Raw genomic sequence first — 12,262 nt, 5'->3', positions numbered from 1 at the left:
GAAAACAATCTGGTAAGATTTCCTTTCCCACTGAGTACCAACCTTCACAAAGAGTGAGGAGATTTTTTCAGAAGTGTTGTAATACTGAGAGATACTCTGAATCATTTTAATTGCATTTATGAGTCCTGGAATAGCATCCAGCATGGATACCTAGAAAGAAACACACAGTCTGAACTCTGCTCTGTACCTCTGTTACCACACATTAGCACAACACCTAAGTAGTGAATGCAGGAGAATTATGAACATGGTCTTCAGAATGGTTCTGTCCCTGTCTACCTGGGCCTCTCCTGCAGAGCTGCCTGTCCTACATAATTCCCCAAGCTGTTCAATTTAATTTTGGGGAAAAAATTTCACTAGAGTCTTGCGTGGAAGAATTTAGATCAGTAAGTGACATTTGGTAGAAGCAAAGGCCTCTTCAAAAGAACTATTTTTTTCACAAATAGTATGTTTATATGCTCAGTTGCTAAACCTGATGTAAGCTTGCATATAAAGAGAACCCCTTCGCCACTTGGAGAGAGGAGGAAGAGGAAGTGAGATTGGAGGGGTGAAACTGAGCCTGGTGGTGCAGAGATGCGGTCTTAATTTCTAATTTTGTTTGTCACTACCCAAATGTATTTTCACTGTAATAAAGACATTTTTCCCCAAGTTAAGTCTGTTTTGCCCATGATTAAAATAAGTGGTGTTCCTGTCTTGAAAAGATACATCAGCTTTTTCATACTATATTCTCATCTCATCCTGTTGAGGATGGGGGTTGAGAGAATGCTTGATGCATAGCCAAGGTCACACCATCACACCATTTTAATTCTCCGCACCCCCATGGTCTTCAGTAAGTTTTGTGTACAAGAGAAATGCCTTTTACTAAATACTTTTAAGAAAAGTATAATTTCAAAAGCATAGTATTCCTTCAATCCAGATCAGACAAAGATTTTGCAGACAGCTCTTTGTCACATCCAAATTTCCAAAGCAATAACAGTTTTACTCTGTTGACAAACTCATTCTCAAAACTGTACAGGTAAATATCAATAAGGGAAAGGCTGTACACTCCATGCCTCTATGGCTTTCATCCCAAGTGCTACACCATTGCAAAACTAGACATCCAAAGCGGGGACCACTTTCTTGTTGGTGAAAACCCTCATTGGAAGCACAAAGCAGGCCAATTCAACAGACTCTGCACAGTGCCAGTAGCAAGCATAGTCACTTTTACTCTGTTTTTATGGGTATCATGCCAACCTTTCAATAGAGAAACTCAAATAGCAGACTGGAAACACTGAAAGAACACACTGCTCTAATATCACCCAGTAAACGCAAACAAACATGGTTGCCCAGAGCACTGTTTGGAAGCAATTTGGTTTTAGGAAAAATTTCAGGGGAGAGAGAGGAAGCTAGGATGGGTCAAAGTTTTGAGTCTTCGTGGCTACTAGTCGTATTTCTTTGACTAGCAAGACACATACAGTCAGTTGCAAAACCAGTTTTAATAAAAGCAATGATTTGCCACCTATTTTAGCAGATAATGGGAGAAGGAGACTCTTTCATCCAATCCTGTACTTTGGGGTGGCTGGTTTTGTTTATTACTTGTTATGCTTGCATCATCCTATGCATTCTCATACTACGGTATGAGCAGGTGATTTATAATTATGTCTTAATATTTACATATTCCTATTTATCCTTTCCCAACCCAAGAAGCTGAAAATTGCCCTATAAATGTTAGTCTAACCATGACCTGGCCACCAACAAAAAGACAAAAGATCAAATTTTGTCTTTAGCATAGCACTAGGTTTACTTCTTTTTTCTTCCTTTTTTCCTTTTTTTTTTTTAATTATAAGGAATTTACTTTCTCCCATAGCATAGAATCCAGTTTCTTCATCATATCAAAAGCTTTACAGATACCATGGTAAGAAAATAACAAGTACTTTATTCTGTAGCCAGATTCCCATTAAGCCACTTTTACCACAACTGCACAAAATCTCAAACTGGAGTTGCATATGTAAAATTTTCTCTATTTCATTTCCAAACCAATCCTAGAGAATATATTCATGTTGCTTGTCTCAAGACATTTATGTTAAGAATATGAAAGTTTTGCTTACGGGATCATTATTGTATAATGGATCATAATGTTTTTCCAGAGAATATAGATACTTCACATTATCTTTAGCTTCATTTGCTGCGTCTGTGATGCGAATATCCAATGCTCGCCACTTCTAAGAGCAGAAGGTTGAAAAAACAAATAAAACCATGCATTTCAGAAAAAAATGTTTTGAAATCATTCTGGTTGGTCATTAGCTTCTAAACACATTTGAAAGCACAGATCTGTTACTTTGGAATTGTATGTGTTCACCCAAGATGAGGTCCTGTTGTTGTTTCAGTAACTTGACTGTGAACGTACAGTTTAGACCACTCAGCTCAACAGCCAGTGTCCAGTCAAGCTGCTCTAAAATATATGAATGATGGATATATAACTATGTATTTGTTCCACATCTCATTTAGATGAGACAAGATTTTTTGTTTAATTTAATTATTTTTCTGTTGGTGATGGGACTTTAAATTTGTTATGCCAATGTAAGAAGTTATGATCCCACAAACAATTTTGACAGGCACTGTAACAACATAAAGAGGAGGCCTAAAACATGGGGGGATTGGGTTTTTTCGTCATTAAATATCCAGTTCATTAATTCAATATTCTGATTTAATAATCAACTTTTCAAATATTTTTAAGTATTTATTTCTCTTGAGCCGTGTGAATGCAGTACATTGTTAGGCTTTAGACTGAGGGGATTCCCAGTCTTTTTCAATAAATTGAACTAGATTAAAACTTTATCTACTCAAGCTAAGGAATAGAGAAGGAAAAAGAAAACAAAAGCCAAAAATTTTTCAATGTTTTCCCCACCAGCACTGTTACATACATTATCAAAATGAGCTTGGATATAAAGAGCATTTCTATTCTTTGTATCCATCATAATTTAAAATAAAAACCTTCAGCAGTTTGGATTTAGCAGCAGTGAGTACTCCCAGCACTGCCTTCACATCTGGGCTCTTCAGCTGCTCCATAAGATAGTAGAATTTTGACAATTTATTTTTCCAGTAGTCAAGCTCTACTCGTGGTCCAAGGTCATCTGCTTCTTTTCTCAACTGGTCGTTTTCTGCAAGAACCTTTCATCATACAGTAATATTAGTGAGTGGTGTTAATATCTGCAGAGATAACATGGATTAATTCTACATTTAACACCTGGTATTAACCTCTCCTGATAAATTACCTAACTTAGCCTCCACCTCATATGATTTCTTGGTCCTTTTATTTCAAAGTTAAAGAAGAGATACTGTTCCTTCTGTTCCGTGAGCACTGTTACAGACAGTTACATTTTATGCAAATAACCTGCAAAGCATGTTTCAAAGTACAAATGTGTACTGAGAATAGTGTTCACTCACTGTGCTCTTTTTGTTTTCATTAAATCCACTGGGAACCACTAACTGTTTTGTACTTTAACAAGAGATGATTATCAAAGACAGGGGACTAATCTTCTCAAACTGTGTATCCTATATTTACTAGTGGATAGAAAAAACTCTCAATAATATTCGCATTGAGAAGCAAAAGCACAAAAAACATACCAACAGTACTTTAAAATAAAGAGATTGAACTCATCTAAATTTATAGAAAGGTAGATATAACACCAACAGGATTAAACTCATCTCCCAAGGTGCAGATGTCATATTTCATATTTGTCCCATGGATCACCTGTTCAATTTGTTTGGTCCATTCTTTAATGCAGACTTCTATTTTTTCAAGAGCATCTATGCTGTTAGCAGCCATCAAGTAATCAGAAGGTCCTCTTAGAGTTTTTAGGTCATATGTTTCACATTTCTTCAGGCTGACCTAAAACACAAGTGAAAAAAAAAAACAAAGAAATGCTGAATGTTCATGACAAATAATCTAGGAACTCTATAGACTAACTGTTTGCCCTACGTGGGGTATCTCACTTCCTATCCCCAGCTCAGACTAAATTAAACTGGTTTGAGCCAGCACTGGACTCCAGAATCTGGAGGATTCACCAGCCAGGCAGCTGTGCCCTTTCTTTCACAAAAGCTGAGTAGAAACAAATAGTTAAAGCAACAGTCTGTCATACATTAAAAATTCCATATTTAAGAGTGACCAAAGCCATTGGAGTGTCAATAAGCTGATAGGTCTAAAGAACTGCCCCAGAATAAACAAGAACAGAAGCACGTACAGAATTGTTAAAACCACAGAATAAAGTATAACAAGGTACTGATGACAGCAAACAGAAGTGATGGGTTATTCTCCAGTTTAACAAAAGCAATGTTTATGAGTAATCTACAACAGCAGTTAATTCAAAAGCTTCAGAGATAGAGACATTCTACAGCTGGCTCACTTTCTATTTACCATATGAACATACTACCTTTTCCAACAGACTTTGCTGAGTTCCTGATAGGACACTAACAAATGCTTCAAGGGCACGAAGGAAGTCCTGCTTAATATTGGGAACTTGTTGAGGTGCAATCCAGCCATGGTCCATAGTCTGCAAGGCTGGAATGAAGATTTCTGATATCAACTGCTCAACACTTCTTAATAAGCCATCTCGACCTATATCCATCATACTAAAATTTACTTCCTGTAAAAGAGACACAATACAAGGGGTCTTTGGCCAGTGAAAACTTAATTATATACAGTTTACATATACAAAAGTATATAATAAATATAAAGTATTTAATAATTTTTGTTTTACTAATTAATTTTCTAGATTTTATTGAAATTTAACACCTTAGTATTTAGGTATTGACTAATTTTGACATATTGTCATTATGGATTGTCTTAAATTTTCTTCCTTAGCATCATTTTTTCATATCTATGATATACTTCAAGTTGCTGCCACAAGATAATGTCTGTTTTTCCATTCCACTCCCTTTTTGTCCTGTTTAATTTAATCCATCTGTGTCCTTTTATTCATTCCTCCACGTCAAGAGCTGTCAAATTATATGCTGAGAGCAAATACCCCATGGTAAAAATGAATTTTACACAAGATTCTGTACAGAGGTGAGCAGTCACTGACTTACCTGATAGATATTCTCAGTTGTGATGGGTTTAGAAAAATTAGATCTAATGAAGAAAACACATACACCAGTTAAAGCAACTCCTTTTCCCTCTGTCACAAATACTTTAAGTTTCTTCTTCTTGGTCAAATGAGTGTTCATTCCTGTTCCTGGAAGGCCAAAGTACTCTACAGATTCAAACAAAAGAGACAATTAAGACCCGTTGATTATTTTTCAAAGAAAAGTTTTCTGCACAAACAGTTCAATCACTATTTGTGCATCTCTGAGTATCTCATCTCCCAGTATCCTGGAGGCACCTCACGGAACTATCCACAGAAAATATGCAGCATTCAGTCTCTTCATGGCACAGTAAGAAATATTTCATCTAGTTTTGCCATTCTTGCATCAAAAGCCTTTCATTTCTATGCATTTACTTGTTTTTCTATTCCTTCTAAATAATGGTTCAGGCTTAAGGCCCTTTTATATGGCTCTATCATGCAGTTGTAGATACTGCCCTAATACTTGAAAAAGAAAATTAAAGAAAAAACAGAAAATGTAGTGGACTATTGCTTTTTCCTTGCACATTTGCTTAGCACAACTATAAGATGTTGCAGGAGAATTTAAGTTGCTTTACCTGTATCCATTACCTCCACATCCTGATAGTAGAACATCAGATGACGCAGACCTCCAGGGGCCAAGAATCTGTCAATGCGCTCTATCTGTTTGAAACCATGTTAAGATCATTGACACATTAAGATATTTAATCATTAGGATACATCACTGATTTGATTTCACAGTTCTCCATCAGTTCAAGGCTGCCATTAAACATCACTGAAGCATGTATTGGTAGTGCAGTCCACAAGTCTCTTGTATAGGCCATACAGGCTGAGGAAGAAACTGAGTTGCTTTATGCTTGTATGCTGATCCATGTCTCAGTACTTGAAAGTCTGGCCTAACCCATTATTTTTCTAGATGTGAGTCACTCTTTCATGTAGTCTCTAACTACATAGCTATCTGTAGCAGAAAAGGCTCCTTCAAGTTTATTTTCAGAAACATTAGCTGGTACCATTTGTGCTTCCCCGTGCAGAATAAAAGGCTAAAAGATCACCAGTAGCAGGAAGAAAGCCACAATTATCCCTCTTCCATCAATAACAAGCCTCAGTTACACCAAGATAACAAACTTCTATTCCAGAAAACCTTGGCTGAGCCCTCCAAGATGAGGTCAAAACAACTCTTACACTTTTTTCTTTCCAAGTACAGCCATTGCCAATATTTTCCTCATCTGACAGCTATTCTCAGGCTGTATAGTTTGCCAGGAAACCCATTTAGAGATAGAATGCACAAAGGCTGAAACAAATTCCGCTTTTTAATGTGCATGGCAGTGTTCTGCACAGTGCATTTGCTATCATCCAAAGTCACAGAAATGTTGGAAGGGACCTCTGGGAGGCCTTGAGGCCAGCCTTCTGTATCACCAACAACAGCTCAGATAATCTAGAGCTTTTCCTAGGCTGAGTCTCAAAAAGCCCAAGGACAGAAATTCCACAAGTGACTTGAAGTAACATATTCCCATGCTGCATTACCCTTCCGATGAAGAAGGGTGGCCATTGGTGGCAATTTTGCAGATGTGGCTTTGTCTTTGGAGTTTTCATCTGCAAACACAGAGTAGTTCAGCTCTGTCATGTTTGCAACCACTCTTCATGCAACTGGAGGCTACTATTTGACTGCCACTCAACCTTCTCCCTCATCTCATACTTCTCGTGCCCTGTGTCCCTCTCTCTCTCTTACTGGTCTTCCACTGATCTTTCTTCAGTTTCTCAACAATATTAGCACTGAAATGGGAATGCATAAATTGAAGGCACACAGATGGAAAGAGAATATGAGAGAAAACAAACCAAAAGAACCCAAACACAGCCATGTTTACTTTAGTGTCAGGAAGTAAAAGAAGATTTATTTCTGTCTACCTGGAAAAAAGTGATATTTTTAAAAAGTTATATTTTTCAATATCTCAATATATAAATTAGCCCTCATGCTGTCAGTCAGATCACATAAGCCATTCTATTTTGTCAAGTAGTTTCTACCTATTTTAATTTGCTAAACTAGGTCTCAATGTAGTCTCACAAACACTGGTGGTAGCCTTACAGAAAAAACATTGTGGGACCTGCTGTGGATTCTTGAACCTCTATGTGTCGCATACTCAAGGACTGGAAGACTTCACACTGTGGTTTCACTATGAAATACAGTCACAGGTTTTACCATATTATCTATAACCACTGTAAAGGAGAAATTTTAATCACTTTAAAAATCAATATTGTTACAATAGGTCCTGGAATTAAGGACACTTTCATTCAACTTAATTAAAACATGCTGAAAAATATTTTTTTGAGGAGAAGACTTGAGTAATCTCAGACATGAAGTCTGCCAACTATCTCACCAAGAATTGTAATGGTAATATTAGTTACAAAGTATACTATGAGCTTCACTCTCAAATTCATCAGATTACCTGGTTACCATCAAGAATAGCATCTTCTACTTCTGTTTTGTCCAGATTCACACAAGAGGCAATGATATCCAGTAAGTAATCATGCCTGCCATCCAGATGAGCACGTTTAGCCTCCCTCTCTTCCTTGAGCTTTTGCTGTTATAAAACACAAAGTGGACAATGAAAAATTCACTATCTAATTTGAAAACAAAAACAAAAAAAATTTTATTTATTTTAAAAAGTAAAGGCTATTACATTCTTCCACACTTGTGATTTATGCTTTTATGACACTCAAATAAAAATTTTAGAAGTGGCCTTTGTTATAATTTTACAGTTTGTTTCTGGTGTTCTCTTTTCAGATTTATCACAACATTTCTATCATAAATAATGTTGTACAGAAGGCTAATTTGTTGAAAGGTTTTGTAGAAAAAAAATGTATTTTGCATGTACAGCTCCATTATTCTGCAAGTTATCTTCAACTCCCTAAGTCCTTTGTCTCAGCTTTTCAGTCTAGTCACGTATGATCATCAAGTCAAGTCAGGATTCTGACTGATCTTTGTTATTCATGGAAGATATTGTAAGCATTCTCTAATAAAGACAGATACTGCTGGAGGAAGCTAGGGTTTTATACATTATCTCTTTAATATAATGAGAAGTAAAACAAACCACAAGCCTCAAGGTACACAAGTGTTTACAAATGTGCTTAACTATAGCTATTATACCATTCTTCAAGCAGTAAGCCTACTCTTCTAATTAAATTGAATTCCCATATGTAACACACCTCATTACATTATAGACAAAATAGCCTTCTGGAATAGTTACAGGTTTTATTGTGGTTGCAGATTACAAGATTCAATATCATTTCATTTTCAAAAGAAATTTAGAATAATGTTTCATTGGTGGTAAATTCAATCCTTATTTCCCCAGTGATTAGGAGAAAACTAGTAACTTTATAAAGTATGCATAAGTGATTTATCCACAAGCTTTTGCAGAGCCAAAAGGACCTGCATAATATACTTTATACACTTATGTAAATATCTTTCCTACTTTCTAAAGGAATTTTCAAATATTTGGTAACTTGTAACTACTACCATGCCTTCATAAATGCTGGATGCATTAGAAATATTTTTCCATATAAAAGACAAACATACAAATCCTATTCTTTACACAGATGTGTCTGAAGAGTACAGTAGCAGATTAAGTAGTACACGTACTTTATGCTATTTTACCTTTCTCATACCCTAACATGGTCTCCAGTTTCCTGAGTGAAGTGTCATGACAGGATTGGCTTTTCCTAAATATTTTTAAACATGAGCAGAACTTTTCCTCCTAGTTAGACATGCAAAAAGCAACCACCTTGTCTGAATCAGCTTCATTCACACTAGTTGATAACACTAGAGTCCTCGAAACTACTGTTCCAGTAATTTGAACAGACTGATAGGGCATCTTTAACAAAAAAAAGAAAAAATACAACCAATACTCTACCAATTAGTTTCTATTTATTACAGCAAGAAGCCTTTTGTTTTACCTAAACTACAGAGAGACTACTTTTGTATTCTGCCAGTGTTTCCAACATAGAACTCCAGATATTTTGCTATACAAGACTACATCTTACACTGGTTGTTAGTCACCAGCTCCACCTATACAGATGCTCTTGACAAGTTCATAGCCTTCATTTCTTCTACAAGTTGCTGTTTGTGTAGACTGAAATCATGAGCACCTTCTTCTCAAACTGAGCAATCATGCCCTGATGTTTGTTTCCAGTTTTTAAATTTTTTTAAGTGCTGTGTCTCAAACCCTATAACACATATACAAGCTATTGTGCATAGCTGTTCATACAGCATTGGGGAATTATTTGATGTCTAAGTCCAGTAACAAGAGTGTTCATTAAGGTATCAAAAAATTAACTTAAATTACTTAATGAACCATACCTAGAGAAACAGGAAACTATTAACTAAATGGTAAAGCTATAGTTTTATCAAGATTAGGACATTGACTTGTATTTATCACATCACACTGAAAGGCATTTTCATTGATATGTTGGATATCTCTATAACTAACGCAAGTTCCATACATTTTTTTTCCTGATAGTTGCTGCAATCCTAGAACACTCAATGAAATTCAAGCTGTCATGCTTCTATATTTTGATGAGTTACCATGTCTACAAACTTCCTCCCCAAATGAAGTGTTGCTCTCACAAACTCACACATTAGTTGTTGCAGTCATTAGAAAAGACTTCTACCTCACTTTTAGGATTAGGTTGTACACAGAAAAGTAGAAGAAACCTAACTTCAGTGCTTTTAATAGCAAGTCACTAACTTACGTATTTAAAAACACTAAGAAGCTTCACTGGAAACTGTCTTCCAGTCTAGGTTCTGAGCTTCCATTTGCATGCTACTAGAAGAATAAATTTTTAAGATATTCTTTACTTGGAATTAGGAAACTCAGAGAGTTAATTACAAGAAAATGCTGAGCTTTCTACCTCTCATTCTTCCCTTTCCCCTTTAGCTACCCTCACATCTCACTTCAACCAGCATTGTGGTCACGGCCTAAGAGATTTTGTAATTTTATATCCTGCAGGATTCACTACAGAAGTACATAGGTCTAAATAGCATCTCTACAAAAAAATTACCCAAGAATAGACAGCTCTGTGTAATTCAAAATTAGAGCACTGAAAGGGTAAGGTTTGAATATGGAAGGATGTTGAAACACACATGCTATCATTTATGTAGGTAAGAGACAAATCGCTGTTCCATGCAGTAACACTGACATGCAAATCCTGAAAAATAGCAGCAGCAACTCTGATCAAGGTCATACATCAAAGCCTCTTCCTAATGGCCCCATGATGTAGGAAGATTCAGAAGGAGCAGTATTTACAAGATATAAACTCTGTGTCACTTAAATACCTGGAATGATTGTCCAAGTTTTTTATGGTACAGCTTCAGCTCAGTTTTTCATGTGAAGAACAACACAGGTAAAACAGCCAAGTTTAGTTTTAGTTTCTTTTACCACTCTTGGTTACGATGGTAAGAAAGGTCGTATGACAGAGTTCCACAACAGATGAATATCCAAAGCTAAACTACTTAACTGAAAAGTCCTTTTCTGATGGTTAGTCCAGTTATAACAAGCAGCTTGTTTTATGTTTACATAAAACCTTAAAATTCCTAATACCTAAATACTAACAATTTGGCACAGGAAACTGATTTCAATAGACATCATCTCCTGAAGAAAAGGGAGAGATTCCTAAATCTATCTTCACACATACCTAAACCCATAAACATCTCACCATCAGTCTGAAGAAATAAATGGAGATTCGATTAAAATTTAAAAGAAGTTTCCTAGCTGGTACACAGTATATATATTTAAGCAGAAGGTACTAAAATAGCACAAGTCAGAGATTCCAGGGATTCTTTTTTTGAAACAACAGGCTCAGAAGCCAGCTATTGACTAATGCCAGCTTCTCTGTTACAGACTGTAGCTGCTGGTGCAGACGCCCTGAATAGAATTAGCAAGAATGTTATTTAGTATGCAAGTCATATGTACACAAGATAAAACTTGTTCTGAACGCTCTTTATCCAGAAAACGACGCATTTTGTTGTCAGAATACTGTGCATCACTGAATTTGGACATGCTGAAATCAGTCTTATGGATGAGAAAGGCTTTACTGGAAAGTTCAATAGTGAAAGAGTCAAAAAGTGAGAATGGTTCTATTGTTAATTTACTGTCTTATCCAAAATTTATTTAACCTACATGGAATTCCTTTGTAGCTCCTTTAACTTGCTAATATGTTTTATATTACAAAATCCTTGCTGATGAATTTCCGTGCAAAAGTAAACTGCAAACTATTTTACACATTTTCAAGCACCCTGAGTTTTCAATTTTCAAGTTTCAATGTTTTAATTTCCTCTTTCCAAAAAAATACAAACCCTAAAGAATTAGGGCAGTCCCCTTAGCTAACTCTTAAATCTCGAGTATCAGAGCTCAGCACGTGTGTTATCACACTGCATTAACTCAGGAACAGTACGCTTAAATAACCAGCTTTTAAAATTAGTCTAAATATCTTAATGACTTCTATATTCTATTGTTGTTTCTCAATGGTAAATATTGCCTTCAAAATTCTATTCCCAACTTAGAAGTATGGGAAAAGTGAAGTCACATTTCTATTTTCCTTGGTAGCAGAGTCCACCTTTGTTTTGTTGCCAGATCTAACATCAAACTCTTCAATGTACTAATGTAGCATTTGTGAAATTAGACCATTACCAGACCATTGCAACAATCTGGACAAGATACAAGTACCACTAGCCAAATGCATAAACACCTCCAATGCAAATTTGCCTTTCAAAACAAATTGTGCAACCAACATCATCCACTTATACCTATTTTAGAACACACATTTTTCTATGCCGTCCCCCCTCAATACACACCTTTATTCAAATTATATAATTATCAGCCAAAACCAAGTTCAAAATTCAGTTTTCCTTACCTTTATCACTCTGCCAATGCTCCGTTTCCAAAGTTGCTTTCTTCCAGCTCTAAACATTGTACTATTCAATACAAGCATCAAGTACTGTTTTTCAGGAACAAGCCCTAAACCATGGAGAAAGCTCCTACATTCATCATTTTGCACTCTTCCCCCCAACCTTTTGTTTGCATTTGTTTCATTCCTTTTCACTAGGAACGCCAACTCTAGAAAATAGAGTAAGGACCTAAAAAAACAGGCAACTATAAACCTTATTTCTGTAT

At 36.0% G+C, this 12,262-nt stretch overlaps 1 protein-coding gene across 1 annotated transcript in view; it reads right to left on the bottom strand.

The window, feature by feature from the left end:
- Positions 1–12,059, bottom strand: part of DNAH5 (dynein axonemal heavy chain 5) — a gene marked incomplete at both ends in the record, with an annotated part of 113,823 nt that extends 101,764 nt beyond the window's left edge. The window contains 9 exons of the mRNA XM_082303292.1: positions 43–150; positions 2,085–2,198; positions 2,971–3,147; positions 3,731–3,868; positions 4,410–4,622; positions 5,065–5,228; positions 5,675–5,759; positions 7,541–7,675; positions 12,003–12,059. Of these exons, the coding sequence (XP_082159418.1) occupies positions 43–150; positions 2,085–2,198; positions 2,971–3,147; positions 3,731–3,868; positions 4,410–4,622; positions 5,065–5,228; positions 5,675–5,759; positions 7,541–7,675; positions 12,003–12,059 (1,191 nt within the window). The remainder of the gene's footprint in view (positions 1–42; positions 151–2,084; positions 2,199–2,970; positions 3,148–3,730; positions 3,869–4,409; positions 4,623–5,064; positions 5,229–5,674; positions 5,760–7,540; positions 7,676–12,002) is intronic.
- Positions 12,060–12,262: the final 203 nt, after the last annotated feature.

Source organism: Coloeus monedula, assembly GCF_965178545.1.
Source record: "Coloeus monedula genome assembly, chromosome: 1".
NCBI lineage: Eukaryota > Metazoa > Chordata > Aves > Passeriformes > Corvidae > Coloeus > Coloeus monedula.
This window is presented reverse-complemented; position numbering and strand designations above follow the sequence as displayed.